Source organism: Hemicordylus capensis, chromosome 4 (genome assembly GCF_027244095.1).
Source record: "Hemicordylus capensis ecotype Gifberg chromosome 4, rHemCap1.1.pri, whole genome shotgun sequence".
NCBI classification, from domain to species: domain Eukaryota; kingdom Metazoa; phylum Chordata; class Lepidosauria; order Squamata; family Cordylidae; genus Hemicordylus; species Hemicordylus capensis.
In genome coordinates, this window is record NC_069660.1 from 6,540,233 (window position 1) to 6,561,083 (window position 20,851).

The window sequence follows — 20,851 nt, forward strand, 5'->3', positions numbered from 1 at the left end:
TATGCAGTACTCCAAATATGGCCATACCATAGATTTGTAGAAGGGCATTATAATATTAGCAGTTTTATTTTCAATCCCCTTCCTAATGATCCCGAGCATGGAATTTGTCTCTTTCACAGCTGCCGCACATGGAAACAAAACTTTCAAGGAGCTGTCCACCATAACCCACAGATCTCTCTCCTGGTCAATCACTGACAGCTCAGACCCCATCAGTGTATATGTGAAGTTGGGTTTTTGTGCCCCACTATACATCGCTTTGCACTTGCTAACATTGAACCACATCTGCCATTTTGTTGCCTACTCACTCAGTTTGGAGAGATCCTTTTGGAGCTCTTCACAGTCTGTTTTGGATTTCATTCCCCCTTAATAGTTTAGGGTCTTCTGCAAATTTGGCCACCTCATTGCTTACCCCAACGTCTAGATCATTTATGAACAATTTAGAGCACTGGTCCTAGTACAGATCCCTGGGGGACCCCACTTCTTACTTCCCTCCACTGTGAAAACTGTCTATTTATTCCTACCCTCTGTTTCCTGTCAGTCAACCAGTTACCGATCCACACATGAACCTGTTCCCTTATCCCATGACTGCTAAGGTAAGGGGATTCAAGATTTGCAATACAGTCCTGTGCATGTTTACTCTGAAGTAAGCCCCATTGTTCAGTGGGGCTTAGTCTCAGGTAAGTGTGCATACGATTGCAACTTTAGTTACCATTTAACATACTGTGGGACTGGATGAGTGACATGGCAGCTTCCAGAAGTCTTCAAACTCATAGAGATCAGACATGTTCTTATGCAAAAGAAAGTGGGGGACTTCCAGCAACATGTAAACATATCCACCTCTATAGTTCATCTTGATGGGTGGTTGTGGAGTGACTGCACACATAGGTGAGCTTCTGGGGTGGTTGGTGCATAATCTGGTTCTTTTGCACAGTGTAAAATGCCTGGTGTTAACTTTGTCTTCATAGAAACCAAGATGACTACCAGCTAGTCCGGAAACTGGGCCGGGGCAAATACAGTGAAGTCTTTGAAGCCATCAACATCACAAATAATGAAAAAGTAGTTGTTAAAATCCTGAAGGTGAGCCTCCATTAGCTTTGATTATGTACACTGCCTATTGATACATCAGGCAGTATATAAATATGATCAATTTATTCTGGTGTGAGTGCAAAGAGAAAGATTTTTGCATAATGCATCTTTGTTGGTTCTTAACAGTGGGAAAGGCAGTTTTCAATCAACAATGTTCTGAGTATTTGAGGGTCTTGGAAGCACCAGCTTTCAAGGCCTTCTGTTCTTGGAAGATGGAGGGCAGCATTTAAAATTCCAAGGCAGCTGGTGATGTGCTCCTGGTTGTGCTAAGGCAGTCCCACTCAGAATTCTCCAAAAAATGGGAAGATGGCCCTCTGAATAACTTAGTCATTGGTGGCCAGAAGTCTTGTGCTAGTGACATGTAAACCTATCCACTAGTGCTAGTGGCTGGTGATAAGGCTGCTTCCATTCCACTTGCTCAGTTTGTCATTCAGCATGGCGCAGTGTGAAGAGTTGCTTGTGGTGTGCTTTCTGCAGGGTGTACCCACTCAACCACCGGGATCATGTTTGGAGCGCCTTCTGGATTAGTCCGAACTCCCCTCCACCCATTACTCTCCACCTCCCAAGCCCATCTGGTTTCAAATGTAGATTTTGTTAGTAGCGTGTCTTACTGTTAGGTCACCATTTTCCTGCTTCCTGCCCTATGCTGCTGGGGTGCTTTTCTCCCCTCTTTTTCTAAGGAATTAAAATTTCTTCAAAGTAAAAAGTGAATACACATGGTTTTAGCAGGCTGCAAAGTCTCCACTGCACAGAGTAACAATGGAAGGCTTAAAGATTTAAAATGATTAAAAATTTGTCCTCCTGGCATGGAGCCCAACCTTCTTCGAAGAGGAATTCTGTTTCCTCATTAAAAGCAGTGGGCTTGCTTAACCTTGGTAGCCTACTGGCCTCATTGTTCCTCTGCAAATTAAATGGTAGAACCTGGTTTTGATTTGCGCTTTTAGCTGCAAATCTGGTTTCGTCCAGCCAGTGCTTTCTTTGGCTAGTAAAAGGTCATTGGCAAACTTATCTTAGCACCGCTCTGGTGGTTCCCAGGCTCTCAAATGTTTTATGCATGACTTGAATGGCAGTGTAGCGGTAACTGCTTGAATGGTCATCTTGTGCATGTGCAATATGGCCCAGATGCTGCTGCACCCTAAATTCTCTATCTACCCAATCTCAGATGTATTCCTTAAGAATATTGCTGGTTTCCTGTGCTTGCCAGGTGTTCCACTTGGGGGAAGAAATGATTTACAAAACGATGAGGAGGAGAATGCTAATTTTTCAGTGTCTGTGCTGAGGATGACAGAAAGAGTGATGGATTAAACCTCAAGGAGGTTAGAAGAAGAGCCGCTGAGCAGTGAAATAAAGAAGGGTGTGAAATCTCCTTCTCAGACTTTCAGGAAGAGCTTGAGCAAAACAAAAACATAGGCCTAACGTGTCATGACTTCATGTTTTGAGTGCAAGATTTGGTGCAGGTCTTGTCTGAGCCTGGGCAGCCACCACAGTGGGAGAGACTGTGCAGTATGTGTGGCTCTTTGAACGCTCGAGTTTTACCCCTGCCAGGACAGATGGTGGAACAGGTGGCCAGGCTTAATTTCCCCCAGACACAGCAGCTGCTCCAAGAAGGGAGTTGACTTTGACCAAGCAGATGACCAAGTTTTAACTTATATTTGTGATGTCAGGGTTGTCAGAGGAGTTCAACATGGGAAAACAGAAAAACCAGCTGATCCATATTCTTCTCAAGAAATGTGCAAACTGTTTGACCCTCTGAGCTTAGAAAAGGCCATTTTATTTCATCATTTGCATGCCCCACTATTAATTGTGAGTTATGAAAAAATGCTCAGTGGCCAAGCTCATAACATTTTAAGGTACTGCCAAGGACTTGGGCATGGCCAGTGGGATTTGGACTAGTTTCTCTCTTGAACAGCAGACCTCCGTGCTATGCCCCAGTCCTCCCTCAGTTTCAGTTGTAGCTTGCTTTGCTACATGGAAGGCTGCTGTTCAAGAAACACAAGCACAAAGCCTCCGTGTGGGATGGCAGAGGTTTCATGGTTCTGTCGATTGACTCCATCCAATAAACTAGATAGAAGAAGGTAAGGTTGGAGGCAAATGCTGATTTTTTTCACAATTTAACATTTGGATTCACTGAATATTGTAGTAGCTGCTGGGCCTTTTGAAAAGGGTCAATTAAATCTTTGGCTTTATTAGTGGCTACTAGTTGTATCACCACAATTCTTGGCTGGGCATGGTTGCCACGCTATAAATTGTGATTGTCTGCTGCCCACCCCCTTTCTGTGGATGCCTCCACCAAGCAGTGGCTGAGAAAGTCCTGTCTCCTTCTCCCATGGGAAAAGGAACTGCAGAGTTTACCTGTTTGGCCAAAACTGGGTAGCTTAGCCAAGCAGGGGCTAAGGAAGCTGCTCCTCCAGCAAGAAACAGAGGTGTGGGCCTTGCCCATTGGTCAGCTGAGGCACTCGCAAGCACTGCAGCTGAACAGTGCAGGCCCCAGGCCCCACCCCCTTTGGCACTCTTTTTGGCTCCCCAATTGGAAAGGATGCCAGGGGCTTCTTGGGTTGGCCTTGCCCACCTCAGCATTGCAGCATCCAAAGCCCCCAGACTTCCTGTAGCAGTGGACTTGGGGAAGGGCAGAGGATCTCTGCGCATCTGTGGAGAGATCTCCATCTACCTCTGCAGCTCCAGAGTTGGGAGGACTAGTGGAGTTCGCACTCCAGAGGGCAGCCCATCCTGCTCTCTCTGGCGAGGGGAGGGCTCAGATGAAAATGTGAAGCTGTGTGTATTAGCCAGAAGTGTGCCTTCCCTAAAGAGGAGAATCTTCAACCAAAAACTAGTACAAAATGGGTAGATCATCCTGTCCTCGTGAATTTCTCAGTTGTCGAGTTCCTTCCTCTCAGAAATGAGATGCTGGGACCTAGATGAAGTGTTTGCTGGCCTAGCATAACATTTTTATAATGTCTTTTTCATGTTTAACCACCTTTTGGTTGCAGAACAGGTTCCCAGTGCAGATCTCTGTTTGGGGGGGGGAATCTGAATCCTGCAGAAAGTCAAATTGAGTGGATTGAAAATCTCGTTTTTATCAAAGAAAAGAGAAACACTAACCAGTAGGAGCACAGCTCTTAAGCTGCAGTGTCCCGTCTCCCCCACACACACACCTTATTGACTTTGTTTCGACCTGAAATGTTGCTTTTGTTAACCTGCCGTTTTCCTTTATCAGCCGGTGAAAAAGAAGAAAATTAAGCGTGAAATCAAAATCTTAGAAAATTTGCGAGGTGGCCCGAATATCATCACCCTTGCAGATATAGTGAAAGACCCTGTGGTGAGTCGCTCCAGAACAGAACAGCTCCAGCTTGTGAGGTTGGGGAGAGAGACCTGTCGTAGTTGACTTTTAAAAGGGTTAGATACGTTCATGAAAGAGGTTTGTCAAATGTTGAGAGTTATGGTTGATAAATGAAACCTCCTTGTTCAGAGACAGTCTCTCTGAGTGCCAGATGTTGAGAAGGAATGAGAGGGGTTGGTCCTAACCATCATGCCTTGCTGCTGAGCTTCCCAGGAGTATCTGGCTGTTCACTTCTTAAAAATAGAATTCTTGGCTAGCCAAAGTTTGGTCTGATCTAGCAAGACCATTCTCACACTTTTATTATATGCTAAGAAAGTTTTTTGGCTTTATATACAAAAGAGGCAAATTAGAGTCTTGTATGGGCCTCTGGCACGACTGGTTTTCTTAGTGTGTGCTAGTGCTTAGCACCAGGCATATAGATGCACATTCAGACTAGGTGCCTTTGGGGTCTTTTCTTGATAATGTGCTACTGAATTTAAAATATAGCACCTTCAGTGCCACACTCGTACGAAATGTGAATCGTTATGTCTCTGCTACTTTGCAAATACCCTGGCGGCCCAAACTGTGTCTATTCCTGGTTGCTGCTCTTGGATGAAGACCTGGCCTTCACATAGACAACTGCCAAGTTCTATGTGGCAGCGTGTAGGATCTGCTGGGTCATGACTGCCAGGCCACTCCCTGGCGCATCACCTCTGCCTAGTTTTAAAGAGTTGACTATTTTATCATTTTCAGTGTTCCTATTTAGATCTTACATTTTTTATGTTTATATTTTTAAGTAATATAGTTTTATGCACCAGCTTTGCATAGTTTTAAACTGCCGATTATACTGTTCCTAGTGTTCCTGTTGAGATGTTTTATTATATACTCTGCTTTAGCCTGTCCTGCATTTTATTTATTCCTCATTCTATGTTTGATTTCCTAGCTACCATCTTCTTTAAGGGTAGTGGCCTTTTAGTATTATAATATAGCTTTATAGTGTTCGAGTAGTAATTTTAAAGTAACTTAGTTTTATGGTTCCATAATCTGTGTTTAATCATGCTCTACTGCTCTATTTTATGCTGGTCTTGGACCGTAATAAAGATGATTGATTAATTGAAATGTGGACCCTGAAGTGCCTGAGGCACGTGGTGGGCAAGCATCTGCTAGTTGTGGAGAAGGCAGGCTTGTGAATTGCTAACACATTTTCTCCCTCAGATAGAATGCTCAGCCAGAGAGAGGGGCGGCCAGGGAGAGAGACTGAGAGAGTGTGCACAAAACTGGTTACATAGACAAGCTGTCCTACTTGCTTCAAATAATGGCATAAGAGCAGTACATAAGACACATTGACATTTTGGGCATCTGTTGATCATGGGATGCAGCAGTAACCCTGTGCACAGGATCACAAGATGCAGCAATAGCACTATAGAGCCTCTCTCTGTTTCCCTTCTGTTTTTGAATTGCCTAATCAGATCAAGTCTCTTAATCAGATTAGCTTCTTTGAGGAGCCGCCTCCTCCCACCTGCAACTTCTTCTCCTAGATTTTTAGAAATGTGTGCTAATCCATTTGGCAAAACCATTAGTGCAGATGTTAATAGCATCCTGGAGAGGGTAAGGGGTATATGTAGGTCAGCAATAGATCTGAAAGCAACTTAAGAGCAGCTGTGGAGACCCAACGAAAACAAATGTGTTTCTTTCTTTCTTCCAGTCTCGGACCCCAGCCCTGGTTTTTGAACATGTAAACAACACAGATTTTAAGGTACATCATCACCCACCACAGACTGCCAAATTTTCTGTTATGGCATGCATGTATGTGCGGGCATATATATTAAGAGGGTTGGGGAGAGAAGAATTTGGGGTGAGTTCTGGTGGGAAGAGGCAGGACTGACTCTGCTGCTTGAAAGCCTTCCCTGTTTTCACTTGGGCAAATATAGATGGATTTCATAAAAATCTGTCCGTTTGGACACTTGTGTGACTTCCTAGCACATTTGTTAATCCAGGCTAACTATTTTCTCTGAGGGGCGGAAGTGACTTTATTCCCATAGGTGACGACGATGTCCCCTTGTATACAATAAATAAGGCCACTCCCAAACGTCTTACGTGTACGTTCTTTAAAAAGAAGCAAATATGACTGCACCAAAATAGATGGTTTGTGTATGCACACAACATACAAGTTACAAATTAATGTGTAAACTGCCTGAAGATTTTATATGAGGTGGTGTATAAATGTGATAAGTACCTTGATCAGGGAGCCATGATTGTCTGCAGCTTCCTGTTGGGTATGTACAGCTTGCCCCCCAAAATACGTAATGCACATGCTCCTCATAGTGGATCAAAAACAAATTAATTCCTTCTGGTCCCTATAATTAATTGGTTTGGGAACTGGAGGGTTGCTTCAGCCGTAACACTGATAACTTGTGTTGGTCTTCCACAGCAATTGTACCAAACATTAACAGACTACGACATTCGGTTCTACATGTATGAAATCTTGAAGGTGAGTTCACAATCACTGCTTACCTTATTGTTATGTGAGATGGTATATAAGAACAAGGATGGTTAGGAAACAGGAGCTAGCAGTCCAGGGAAGTTGGAAGATTACCTTCCCTGGTAGCTTTTTCTGAGGAACATTGATGCGCATCTGCTTGTTCAAAGGGTTATGGCTTGGGCAGGGGTGGTGGGAAAGTTCAAACTTGCACCTCCCCACCCCAAACCCTGTGTTGCCTTGGAGCTGTTACCCTTTCTTTCTAGCCTCTTAATTAGTGTGGGATGTGTTCAAGAAAGGCTGTCAAATAGGCTCAAGGAGCTTCATCAGCTTTTTGAGGTACACAGTGTTGGCCTGCAGCTCCTTTGCCATACACCACACACATTTTTTCATTATCTTGAGGACAGAAGCTGATTCCTTGAAACATAAGTGAAAGGTTCTGGCTTGGCAGTGACTTACTACAGAGGGCTTCAACCTCTGCCTTTCTATGTGGCTGCCAGGTATACCTGGGTGTGATGTTTGACCTTCCAATTTCATAAGTTTGAAGCCTCTGTATTAAAGGTTACAAGGTGGAGGAAACCCCTTCTGAAAAACACCCAGATTTGAGAGCATCCGTATGAGTTAATTTGCAGTGAACATGCTTGTATAGTGCACATATGTAACACTAGGTGACATGATGGTTGGAACTGCAATGCTGGCGGCAGTTACAGCAGAGGCAAAGTCAGGATGGATGGTGAGGCTTGAGGTGATACAGTTAGAAGAAGTAAGAAATTCTCCCCCTTTGCCAGCTGTTGGCGGTTTATCTTTGATATCTTCAACTGTGAGTCTGTAACTTCCAGAAAACTGATATTTTTTGGTAGGGATTAATACAGAATGGTGGAATCTCTTCTCTGATGCCTGTGTGTGTGTGGCTGGTTTGTTCTTTCTCTTCTCTAGGCCCTGGATTATTGTCACAGTATGGGAATAATGCATAGAGACGTCAAACCTCACAATGTCATGATTGACCATGAACACAGAAAGGTGAGGAGGAGCTGACCCAAGAGCGTCAGGGAACAAAGTTTTGCTGTGAAATAGACTAGTATGAAGAGTAGGAGTGAGACTGGGCAAACGTCTGCAGAACTTCTTAGCTAGCTAGCTTAGGTCTGGTTTTCAGACTTTCTACCTGCCGGGAGAGCTTCCCATATCAGCTTGCCTGCCTTGGAACCTCCTGTATGTTCTAAGGATTCTGGAGCACTTCCTAAAACAGAGGTTCTGAAATGTTTTGGTCCCCAGATGTTGGACTACAGCTCCCATCATCTTTGGCCACAGTGGTGTTTGGCTATTGGGATGATGGGAGTTGTAGTCCGGTCACATCTGGGGACCAAAAATTTGAGAAACTGTTCTAAGCTACTCCTTTGGCCTGTTATGCCTCACCGTGACTCTGCATGAGCTGAACCCTCCTAAGAAAGCACCTAGCACTCTCTTGTTGCTACGCATTGCAAGAGGAGATTGGTGGTTTTGGGCAAGCTGTCTTTAAGAGAAGCTTTTTACCATTATTTTATTGTACCCCACATTTCAGCCGAGATTAGTCCCCAAAGTGTCTTAAAACAATTGAAATTACATGTTAGGAGTATATGTGGTGAAAGGATGTTTGCAGCTCACTCTTCTAACTTCCTTGCATTTTTGTGCTCCTTGCATTTTTTTAATTCCTCTTGCCATAATCTGCTTGGCTGGTTCATCCTTCTGTGTATTTTGATCCAAAGCCAGCTGCTTTGATCACTGATTTCCCCCCCTCTGTATTCCTCAAAGTTGTCTTAGGTGTTCTAACCCTTATTTCCAGTCTCTGAGTTTGGTTGAATGGATTCATCTCTCATCCTATCTTTTTTTTTTGCACAGTACGTTAGTTTGATTGCACTGTTTTTGCTACAGAGCATTTTACATAGCTATCAGTTGCTTTCTGCACCTCTGCTCAGTTTATTTACTTTTGCATCACTTCTATAATTTGGTTTATTTCCGATGCTGTTCTTTCCTGTGGCATGCAATCTGCAAAGTCGTTGGAAAGGCAAACCAAGGAAAAGGAAGGGTGTGTGTCTCCTCCCTTAATCTCTCCCTGTTCTGTTTTTAGCTGCGGCTAATAGATTGGGGTTTGGCTGAATTCTATCATCCTGGCCAAGAGTACAATGTCCGAGTGGCTTCCAGATACTTCAAAGGCCCAGAGCTCCTTGTAGATTATCAGGTAACTGCTCTAGCTGCAGAAGCACCAGCACTGTGGGAAAGCTGATGAGTGAGAACCAACAGTTGCCACAGTTTAGGTGGGATTCTTGAGCATGAAGGAACCACCCTAGAACTGGAAGAAAGGGATACTTAGTCCCATTGAGCAGGGAGATGAATGTCTCAGTGTCTTGAATTATGCCCTGCCCTGGCCTTCAAAACGAAGGAGACAGGCAGAACTTGGATTTTAATTTATAAAATCTGGAGACCTTTTTAACAGCACAACCTGCTGAACTTACTTTTGGACTCTTATTTCTTAGTTCAAGGTCTCTCTCTTGCTCAGCACTCTCTGCCACCTTCAGGGCATCCTTGTGTGGTTATGACATCTCCCCCCACCCTCCCCGTGGCTGGCATCCAGAACAACTTTGTAATGATATTTATATAAATGGCCTTTGGCCAGAGTGACTGGGGATGGTAGGACGTAGTCCATCAGCATCTGGGAACCCGTGAAGCAGTAGTCACCTTATTTCTCCCTGCCCAGTCCCCTCCAGTTAGGACTTGTTTTCTTCTTGCTTCTTGTATCTGCATCCTTGCCCACCTGGCTTTCAGTTTGGCTATATTATTGAGGATTGATTCCTTACCTTAGACTTGGTACATGAAACAGCTACTAAAGTATTGCCTCGGCAAATGCAGGAAGCAACTTCTCTGTATTGGATTTTGTTTCTTGAAACAGCCGCAGATATCCTCCCACTGATCATGCTTGAGTTACTTGTTTCATTGTGTAGGAGTACATTTGGTTAGCCACATAAGACCTACTGGGACTTCTCATCCTGTAGTACCTTCTCCTTGCTGGAACTGATTCTGTTTACTCACACAAGTTCTTCAACAAGAACAAGCATCTGTCTGTGGCCAGCCATCATGAAATGTCTTACAAGTCTGAAACTGAACCACACTGACAAACCATTTTTGCTCCCCTGCAGATGTATGACTATAGTTTGGATATGTGGAGTTTGGGTTGCATGCTAGCCAGCATGATCTTCCGGAAGGAGCCCTTTTTCCATGGTCATGACAACTATGATCAGGTGAGATTATGGCAGACAGGTGCCTTTTTTGCCTTTTGTGTCCTGTGTGTTCAGCATGTTTTCAGCCTTTGCAAGAGGATGACGTAGCTCAGAATTTACAGGAAGGGCTGGTTCACAAATGTGTGTTTCTCACTTGATCACTGCAACATCAAGTGGTGACTTGCCTGTGTGCATCCCTCAATTCATGTCTGTGAGGATGCAAGTGATAGGGACGGTTTGGCAGTCCCCAGTAGGGATGTGCAAGGAACCAGCGACTGCCAGTTTGAAGGTGGGTGGGTGGGATAGCTTAAGGACCAGGGAGGGTGCTCTTACCCCTCCTGCCGCATTTCCCTGTTTTTGCTGTGGTTTAAAACAGTCCCTTGGGGTGGCAGCGTACCTCCTTGCTGCCCTGGTGTGTGTTGGACTAGAAGTGCGCAGTATGCATGTCACAACGTGCACCAGGCACTTCTGGGTACGAGGTGCACTGACGCGCTGCGGGACAGTTTTAAACCACAGCACCAGTGGGGGAAACCGCGGCAGGAGCGGGGGTAAGATAACCCTCCGCGGTCCTCAAAGCTATCCCTCCTCCCTGAACCAACCAATCCGCCAGACTTTTGAACTGGTTCGGAGATCCATAAAAGGGCCTCTGAACCTGTTCGTGCACATCCCTAGTCCCCAGTGGAAGATAAGAAGATAATGTCTGCAGTGTTCACATGAGCCACCATGGATCAAACTCCATGGACAGAACTTGGGTTTGAGTGTGAAATGAACTGATTACCTATAGCGCAAGTTCACACATTTTAGATGCAAGCCATGCAAGGTGTGAGAAGTCAGATAATTTAAATGTTGTGTGAACCAGCCTTCCATCATCCTAGGTAAGATTACTCTCCTTACCAAACACGTTGCAAGGGCTTGCTCTGCAAATTCACTCTGGAAAGGTATGGAGCAGCTCTCGGGGATTAGAAGAGCTGTCGGTGTTGACCAGGAATCCTGTTTTCTGATACCTCAAAACTACCTAGAAAAGCTCCTTGTTTAGTAAAGGAGAAGATGACCTTGTCATGGCTGAAGTATCTGTGAGCACCATTACCAGTCGAAGCTATTGCCTGTTGAGGTCTAGCTTCCCCTAACCCAAGCATGGCTCTTCCCGTGAGGTCTTGTCTAGAGCACTCTTGTGATTTCACAGCTCTTGTCAGTGATGAACCTGCTTCTTCTTTTTTTAATGTCTCTTTATCCCTCAGGAACTTGTTCTGTGGTTGGCAGTCTCCCAGCAGGGAGCCCCACCTCTTGTGCAAGTTTGCACAGCTGTTTGATGGCCTTGCACTTTGTCTATTCACAGTTGGTGAGAATAGCCAAGGTGTTGGGGACAGAAGATCTGTACGACTACATTGACAAATACAACATTGAGCTCGACCCCCGTTTCAATGACATCTTGGGCAGGTATGTTAGTCAGTACTTTAGCACTTTGCATATGCTGTAACAGTGACCCCATAAGATAAGCAGGCATTATCTCCATGTTGCAGATGGGCTGAGGCTGAGAGGGAAGGGCTTGCCTAGAAACATCTAGCACATTCAGGTCAAAGGTGCCACTTGAACCAGAGACTGTCTCTAAGTTGTAGGTTAGTCTGTTGGGTATAATGCTACACCAGCTTTTAAGCTATGATAGGGTTGGTTTAAAACTTTGGTCCCCAGATGATGATGATGGACTAAAACTCCCATCATCCCCAGCCACAAGTTGGCCAAAGGCCATTGTGGCTGGGGATGATAGGAGTTGTAGTGAACAATGTTTGGGAACCCCCTTTTTAAAGCATCAGGCTAGCATCACTTAATGCTTGGTAAGGTAAACCCAACTAAAGTTCCAGAAATGTGTGTAATTGGCATACCTATACTGTGTTGCTTTTTATGGCTTTGATCCAGTCTTGAAGTGTTGTATTACAAAATAATTATTTTATGTTTATATACTGCTTTTCAACAACAACAGAGTTCTCAAAATATAGCAAGTAGCATGAAAAGATAGTCCCTTATCCCAAAGGAGCTCACAGTCTAAAGCGAGACCTAAGGGAGATGGCAGAAAACAGCTACTGGAGAGATGCTGTGCTGTGCTTCATTGTAGAAGAGTTGATTCCCCCTGCTAAATGTAAGGGAGCCACGACTTTGAAAGGCGTATCTTTGCCCAGTTAGCAGGGGAAATGTCTGTGCCTGTAGATGAAATGGGGTAAGGGGAGACACATTGCTATCCCAATAAATAACTGCTGAATTGAGATGTGTGGGGATGTGAGTCCCACTGGAGGGATGTGGGCTTATGGCAAGCTCACATTATCATTGAGCTATGGCCCTTCCTCGAGTGTGTGCTTCACAAGCAGAAGGTCCCAGGTTCAATCCCTGGCAGCATCTCCAGACAGAGCTGGGAAAGACCTTGTCTGAAATTCTGGACAGCCACTGCCAGCCGGAGTATACAATAGTGAGCTCAATGGACCAGTGGTTTGTCTCTGCAGAAGACGGCTCCGTATGTCCATATGTGCTTTCTGTGTTGAAGAGTGTACCTTCAGGCTTGGCAACTGCAGCCTCCTTTTCCTCATGGGGGGTGGTGCATGTTCTCCCTAGTCCATCAGAGGCACCTCCTTCTCCTTCTCTCTTGCTACTGCTTGCATTTCCCAGAATGAGACTATGTGCCCTGCATATCACAAGCGCTACAGAAATGGTAGGCAACCTTGCTGTGAGTTAGCGGCACAGGCTCCTCCTCCCTATGTGTTTTGTTTGAAAGCACGTTAGTGACTTGCAAAATAATTCATTTGCTGGGAAGGTGGAAAGAGGCCAGAAAGGGACTCATTTACTCTGCATTCCGTCCCCCAACAGGCACTCACGTAAGCGATGGGAACGCTTTGTTCACAGTGAGAACCAGCACTTGGTCAGCCCCGAGGCCCTGGATTTCTTAGACAAGTTGCTGCGATACGATCACCAGTCCCGGCTCACGGCAAGAGAAGCCATGGAACACCCTTACTTCTGTGAGTGTGACACCCCCACTGGGCAAGAAATGGGTAGGAGAAAGAAATATGGGTAGGGCTGAGGGCTTTCAACTGGGTGTCTTTTGGCCTGGTGCCCAAGCACAGAAAAGTTGCAAGTGTCTGTCCCTTTATGGTGACAGAGACCAGATTGGCAGCAGGTTGTGAAGTGTCGAAGGCTAAACCAGGAGCTGAATGTAACTTGCTGTGTCCAAGGAGGTAAAGCTAAATGCACTCCCAAGTCCTTTCCATCTTTGGGCTTTCCAAACTCTGCCCGCTTTGTTCCTGCAGTTCTTGCCAAAATATTTTCAAATCCTTGGGAAATTTTGAGGCTGTGCAAACAAATACGCACTTTCGTATAACTTTATGAATGCAGGATTCAGATTTTTGGCACAAAGTATTTATAATCCCGGCGGCAGCAGGCCTTGAGGCTAGTGGAGGTGTGTGGGAGTTCCGTAAGGGTAGATGGAAACCCTGCCTCCTGCGCACCAGTGGAGGCTTCTGCCATCTTCCTCAAGATAGTTGCCCCTAGGGACGGGCCAGTGGTAGAGACCTGCTTTGCATGCAGTAGATCCTCTTGAGCAGGGAAAGGCCACCATCTGAAATCCTGCTGAGTTGCTGCCTATTGGTTTAGACCGTGTTCTTCATTGTAAGGCCACTGGTGACCAGTGGCAGCTCCCATCAACCCCAAGGGCAGCTCCCAGACTAATTGTTGGTTGGGCCTGCATGGAGTTTTGGCCGAAGCTGGATACTCTGCACGGTTCCCCGGCACCACGTAGAGGCATCCATTCCCACCACACACTGCTGTACTTTGTCCAGTGCTGGTGGGACCCCTTGAAAGGAAATGGAGCCCTCTTGAGCCCCTGCACCATCTTGGAAGGCCTGCACAGCGTGGTGCTGGGAAGTGTAGCCCTTTTCAGGGCTTTCCCAAGAGATGGCTCTCTATCTCTTAAAGAGTCAGCAGACTGGGAAATGGCTCTCCATTAAAGAGTGATGTTTGGGGGGGGGGGGGGGTGTTTTTTTTTCCTTTGCAAAAGTGGCCCCTACTTGAAATACAATGAAGATAACTATAAACTGGTCGTCTGGCTGCTGAACTGGCTGCTAGATGAACCAATGGTCTTTCCTGGGAGAAAACAGTTTCCTGTGTTCCTAGGCATGAGGAGAATAAAAACTTTGAGATTTTTTGCTTTGTTTTCCCCAGGGAAAAGCTGTCTTGTAACTGCATTTTATACCAGATAGTAGGTCCTGTTGGATTTACAGAGTTGCAGATTATGGTTACCTGAGAGTGGGTGGGCACCTGTGTGCAGGTGTTTCTAGATAGGTAGTCAGTTTGCCTTTTGTGTTAGTCCAGATGACTTCTAATTCAGGGATGGGCATACTTGGCCCTGCAGCATCCCTGATTCAGCATCAAGAAAATCTGTCATTTGTATGAATGTTTTGCAAACATGAGCACCTGGATAATTCTGCATCTACCATGCTGAGCCGCAACCATCAGAAAATATCATAAGAACACAAGAGCAGCTCTTCTGGATCAGGCCCATGGCCTATCTTGTCCAGCATTCCAAGAAAATTACAGAAGTGGGGTAGTAGGAAGCCAGTTTCCCAGTTGTTTCCCTGCCCCCCACCTACCTTGCAAGACTTTACCAGACATTTCCAGCTACTTTTCTGCTTCCTTTCACAGCCTTAAGAGCTAGAAGATTGCCTTTTTAAATAAATGGAAGCCAAGACACTCCCCTGAATTCTGTGCCCAGTAGAGATGGTGTTTGTGGGAGGGGAGTTATAATTGTGGAATACGCTCACCCCTGCTCTAATCTAGAGGTGCTGGGGGGCCTCTTGTTGCAGACCCCATAGTGAAGGACCAGGCTCGGATGAGCTCGACCAACATGCCGGGCAGCAGCACTCCTGTCAGCAGCGCCAGTATGTTGTCAGGTAAGATCATGTCCGATTACACTCGTATCTGCGAGTGGTCTGGGCTAGAGCATCTCCTGCAGAGAGTGAGATGGTGGAGGAGGCATTCCACTCCTACAGCATGCACCAGCCCCCTGAGTGTGTGTGTCAAGGAGGCACAGAAGACTTGGTTGACTCAAAGCACAGGCAAGGCAGCAGAAACTGTTCCTCAGCTTGTGCCATTTCGATCAGGGAAGGGAGACTGCATAGTTGAGGACTCCCCCATCTGAACAGAACTTCCTACTAGATGCCAGGGGGAGAGTTCTGTGCCTCTATGGGGAGGTGTGCAGCCGTGGGGTCGCTTCCCTGGGCTCTGAAGTGTTACAGTTCCAGAAACAGGTTTACTCCCACCTCCGTGTGGATAAGGCTGAAGGCCATGAGGTAACCCCACAGGCTGCTGGGCAGTGCTGCAAACCGCTGGCTGTGTGCCTGTGGTGTGCTTGGCAGTGGCCAGAACACAGACGCGTGGCCTGGAGGGCTGAGGCCGACAGAGCAAGGGAGAACTCCTGGATTGACAAGAGCGGGAGGGCAGCAGGAGGGCTCTGTTTTAACCAGCATGCAGATAAGCCACTTAGCATATTTTGGGGGGAAAGCAATTGATAAGCTTATGGGTAAAAACTGGGAGGAGCATGTGTGCAGATGTGATTATTTCCCACCCCAGCATCACCAGTCCTCAGTGAGAGAGACTCCAGTTGGTTTTTAACCACCTGATGTTTTCAGTTCAGGGTTCCCTTTTCACACGATCCCAAGTGTTGGCTTACTAATATGAACGTGCCTGGCATTGTCCTTTGCAAAGTCTGCATATTGACATTAGAGAAAGCCCTTGCTTTCCGAGAGCTCCTTTCCTTTTTTGACTGTAGGTTGTGCTACGTTCCCTGACCCAGCCTCCTCTTAATACAAAGCAGTTCCTTTACCAGCAGCAACAAAAAGAAGTTCCCAGTGACCATGCCTGCATTTCCCAACTGCCCACTTCAGTCTCAGTTTTTATATGGTGGCGGCAGCTGCTGCTGCTGCTCCTCTCTTGCAAGGTGCTGCAGAATTGCTTAGGAAAGTGCTGGGCTGACTCGCATGTGCATGTTCTGTCCCAGAGGTTAAATACAGGTTATGCGTGTGTTCACCCAGAAGGAATAGCACTCTGATTTTAAGGTAACCCCCATTTTCTAATGTCAAAGAACTTGGGGGGGGGGGACTGGATTCAGATAAATACAGTATTTATTTAATCTATCCATCCCAAATTACAGAACTGTTTTAAGAGTAAGCGTATTCCTTTGACACTGTGGGGCAGGATCAGCCTTCCTCTTAATTTCTTCTGTCTTCCTTCAAAAGATTCACACACTTGCTGGGCCAGCCAGCTTCTTCAGAGTGAATCTGGCCCATGTGAAGTCGGTGTTGAGCAGTCCAGTTGCATCTGCTGGTTGACTGTGGAGGCCACAAAGCATTCCATGAAAAAAGCCCAGTCTGTGTGGGGTGGGGGCATGAATGTTCTTCCTCAGGGGCAGTGATTAAAACAAAGCAACCCTCTGTATTATCCGTATCCTTGAGGGAGAGCACCCACCCACCCCCAGAAGTGCACAGGTCTTAATTTTTAAAAACCCAACACCACACATTTTTAGTCCATCATTGAAGCTTCCTCTCCTGCTTTTCCTGTTTGCATCTGTTCACCAGCCCAGAAATGCTGTTGAAACTGCCCTTTACTTGAAGAAGGAGCAGTTGTAGGGAGCTTGCACACTTGCAAAAGAGCCACACACTTGGTTGTTGCTGGTAAGCTGCCCTGGCAAGGAGGAGACTTTCTGTGGCTACTGGAGGGCTAAGGCTACCTACCGGGCAGTTGCCCCACTTCTGACCTGGCAAGAACATCCATCCGCACGGGGGAAGCAGCCTGGTTCATGCCTGTTTCAGACTCGCCACTTGTGTTCCTGTGATCAAAATGATCTTGCTCCTCTAACCTTTCCCTCCACTCACCAGCCTCCTCTAACAGGGGTTCCCAGATGATGTTTACTACAATTCCCAGGATCACCAACTGCATTGGCCTTTGGCTGGGGATTATGGGAGTTGTAGTCAACAACAACTGGGAATCCCTGTTAGAGGGAACACTGATTCCTCTGGGTCTCTTGTCTTTTTCATTTGTGAACTTGGGGGCAGAGACGCGGGATGCTCTTATTTGGCTGAGAAAGGAGGTGCAATGACATGCTCTCTGGTGAAGCAGGCCCTTTCCCGTTTCTAACGGCCGTTCTCCTTCCCCTGCAGGTATTTCTTCGGTGCCAACATCTTCCCCCCTTGGGCCCCTCGCAGGCTCCCCTGTGATTGCTGCTGCCAACACCCTCGGTCTGCCAGTTCCAGCTGCCGCGGGAGCCCAGCAGTAGAGGAGGCCGCGCCTCCCGTCTCCCAGATGCCTGACCAGAGCCAGGGGGGGCTGAGGTGCTCCCTCCCCCCCTTCTCCAGGACAACAGCAGCCGTTCACGCCCAGTGTTGGGGGAGGGGGAAGGGAGGGGATGCTGTGGAGGAGCGATGTCTGAACAGTTGCTTGTGGATTTCTAGTAGTTCAGTCATAAAGAAAAATTATAGGCCGAATTTTTTTCCCTTTTTTTACTTGAACTTTTCGTAACTCAGGGGAATCCCTGAGAAAACCCGCAGATGGAGTATTTTGTGGACAATTCTTCCCCACCCCGTTCACCGCTACCATTTTTCTCCCTTAAGATCCAAGGTGAGGCCACCTTGGCTCCAGGCTCTCTCTCTTCCTGTCCCTTCTGCTGGCTGATGGCAAGGCAGAGGGCAGCCTTTGTGTTTTTTCTCCTGCTGAGAGCGGTCAACTGTGCAGATCTTTCAAAGGCATCAGGGAGGGCCAGTGGCGTGTTAAGTAGCAATCACGTTCACCCTACTGGTTTCTGCGTCTTAACTTGGCTTCTGAGCGGCGTGGGAGAAGACTCCATGTGCAGAGATAGTAAACAAAGTCCCCCTTCGCATTGCAGCAAAGGCCAGCAGGTTGGTAGCTTGCTTGTAGGAACTGGGTCTCCTCCCATGAGCCACCTGGATCGCCAACTCTTCCCTTCCTTGCATGAGTTCTTAGTCAAAAGTCTCCAGGTTACTGATCAACTGGAAGGAAGCCCACTCCTGCTCTCCATGAAAGGTGTTCTGGCATAGGGCAAACGATATAGTCCCATGTTGCTTTTCTCCCCACCCTAACCCCCATCAAAAGTTAAGGACATCTCCTTGGTTTGGGATTCTAGGAATGAATTTGTCCCTAGATATCTCTTAAAAGTAACTTAAACTTCTGGCCAGCTACTTCCTCCCAAATTGGACCATGCTGACTGCTGTGGGGTGTTCACCTGCCCACCCACTTTTCTCCATGTGCCATGTGGTGGGAGATGCTGTTGTGTTGAGGGGTTGAGAAGTAGCTTGCAGCCTTGCAAATAGACTCGGAGAGGAAGGAGTGAGCAGCCCGTGACTTTAAACAAACAGAACAAAATGGTAGACATCAAAATTAACTGTGGAGAACATCTGCTTACCCCTCTGTGTGTGTGTGTGTATATATATATAACTCTTGTCCTTATGCGGAAAGATCCATTGGTGGAATTCTTTGCTGTAAATATACTGTTGGGTTTTTTTATTTATCAAAGGTTAGGTTTGAGTTGCCTGTGCAGAGGTTCTCCCTGGGCCAGTGTTGCGTACTTCTGTACAAAGTTGCAGCCTCTCAGTCGCAGTTTGGGGCTTTGAGGCATGGGCTACTTTTACTTCATGTTTGCACCTTGCACAGAATTGGTTATCGTAGCGAGCAGCGCTAAGAAGCCTTATCAGAAGCATCTCACAAGCCAAAGCATCGCCTGGAACAAAAAAAGGATGGTTCGTCATGCGTTCTCCTTTCTCACCTTGGCTGCACTGGGATTTTAGGGTGGAGGGAGTAGGGAAGGAAAGTTCCCAGTTTCTTCTGCTCAGTGTTGCTGTTCACCGAATTCAAACCACTGTTGGGGAGAGACTGAAAGCGCCTCCGCCCCTTCACTTCAGGATTACCTCCTCATTCAACAGCCACTTCAAGAGGTGGATTGCTTTGTGGGAGCCCCATGAGCTTGTCTTGAGAGCGTTCATCACTTGATTTGAATAAATATATATAAATGTGTGTGTGCAACTTTGGGGGTTGGGTCACCACGTATTGCTTGTTTTTTATTCCTTTTTTGTCTGGGTAGGACACTGAGGGTATGAGCTGTGCAGGAACAAATCACAGGATATGGAGTGAGAGACCCTGAGCCGCCCTGGTCTCTTCTCCCAGCCCCGCCCCACCCCCAATAGAATTTCAAGTAAGAAAATGACTGGTGAATTGACACGATAGTACCTTTACTCACTTGTGGAGATCCCTGGTGGTGGTGGTGGTGGCGGAACACTCATGCCCTTGAGCTGATGGGGAGGCTGGGCCATATAGGCTGCTGCAGAAGCACAGCGTGCAGGAAATAAAATGTCTCTGTTGGCATTAGCTTGAATCCTACACAGAACTCTCAAGCAGGTGACTGGTTCCCCTCCTGTCTCCCCTTTTTTTTAAAAAAAAACTTTTTTTTTAATGTGGTGAGTGGGGCAAAAGAGGGAAGCCAGATAGAGCAAGGACCCACCCATGGCTGCAGGCAGGCACCCCAGCACCCACCAGACCTTAAAAAGGGGTTGGGGGTTCTGGGGGTAATGCAACCATTTTCCTGCCCCGTACAAAGTGCTTATGCCAGTGTTTTGCTCCCCAAGCAGGCAGCAGCGCAAGGAGGGCAGGAGGAAATTGCAGATTGTAACAACGTCTGTGTTGTAAATTACCTCATCTGTATACCTTGTATCAGAACACTTTTTTTTTAATTTCTCAGCACTTCCTGTTTTTTCTGCATTGTGTTAGATGGCGGGAAAATAAAATGCCAATATAACAGTCCGGTTGGCAACTTAACTTAAAAAAAAAAAGTTTTTTAAAAGGTTTTTTAAATCTTGTTTGAAGTGACCCCCTTTTGTTGAAATTTAGAGTTTTGGTTCTTTTCCTTTTGAATTTATTGGTTGTAATTGTATTGTAATTGTTAAAAAAAACAAAAAACTAACCCTTAACTGTGCTGGGAAGAAGTTGTGCCATGGAGGTCTTTAATTTTTTTTAATAAAATCAGTGAAACAAACTGCATCCCACTGAATAGTCAATTACTACATTAGCCTTTGGGATTCCTTGTGTGAGGAAAGAGATGAATTTCCAAGTGTGTGTTTCAGTTGGAGCTGTTTCTGACACCCTGTTTTGCAGTTGAGATGCTCTTCTTCTTTACAGGTTTGGTATTTGTGGTATAGATACTTGAAATCAGATGGGTGAGATCTAGGGCTATAAAATTTAATGGCCAGTTGAGTGAATCTGTTAAAACTCCAGCATGATTAAAAAGGTGTCTGGGAAGGAAAGCTGGCCTTGTGGTGATGAGCATAAATGGTCCCTTTTGCTAAACAGGGTCTTCTTTGGTTTGCATTTGGATGGGTGATTACATGTAGCATTGTAAGAGATTCCCCTTAAGGAGTAGGGCCATAACTCATGGGAAGAGCATCTAGGTCCCAGGTTCAATCCCTGGCAACATCTCCTTCTAGGGCGGGGAGAGACTCCTGCCTAATACCTTGAAGAGCTGCCACCAGTCACTGTAGACCAGTGGTTCCCAACAAGTGGTCCGTGGACCACTGGTGGTCCATGAGAATACTGCAGGTGGTCCATGGGGGTGGGGAGATAATGTAACAGCCTTCTCATTCGTTTAGTTTTCCCCACTGGTAGGCCTACTGCAGATAAATG

General features: G+C 46.3%; 1 protein-coding gene across 7 annotated transcripts in view; it reads left to right on the top strand.

Moving 5' to 3' along the window:
- Nucleotides 1-20,212, top strand: part of CSNK2A1 (casein kinase 2 alpha 1) — a 55,599-nt gene extending 35,387 nt beyond the window's left edge. For 5 of the 7 annotated variants that reach the window (XM_053247895.1, XM_053247894.1, XM_053247896.1 and 2 more), the window contains 11 exons: nucleotides 966-1,077; nucleotides 4,301-4,402; nucleotides 6,108-6,158; nucleotides 6,834-6,893; nucleotides 7,818-7,901; nucleotides 8,986-9,096; nucleotides 10,052-10,153; nucleotides 11,469-11,569; nucleotides 12,986-13,134; nucleotides 14,974-15,060; nucleotides 17,326-20,212. In XM_053247895.1, coding sequence (XP_053103870.1) covers nucleotides 966-1,077; nucleotides 4,301-4,402; nucleotides 6,108-6,158; nucleotides 6,834-6,893; nucleotides 7,818-7,901; nucleotides 8,986-9,096; nucleotides 10,052-10,153; nucleotides 11,469-11,569; nucleotides 12,986-13,134; nucleotides 14,974-15,060; nucleotides 17,326-17,441 — 1,075 coding nt within the window. In that variant the 3' untranslated portion in view covers nucleotides 17,442-20,212. The remainder of the gene's footprint in view (nucleotides 1-965; nucleotides 1,078-4,300; nucleotides 4,403-6,107; nucleotides 6,159-6,833; nucleotides 6,894-7,817; nucleotides 7,902-8,985; nucleotides 9,097-10,051; nucleotides 10,154-11,468; nucleotides 11,570-12,985; nucleotides 13,135-14,973; nucleotides 15,061-17,325) is intronic. The other 2 variants (XM_053247900.1, XM_053247901.1) reach the window with 2 other exon arrangements.
- Nucleotides 20,213-20,851: the final 639 nt, after the last annotated feature.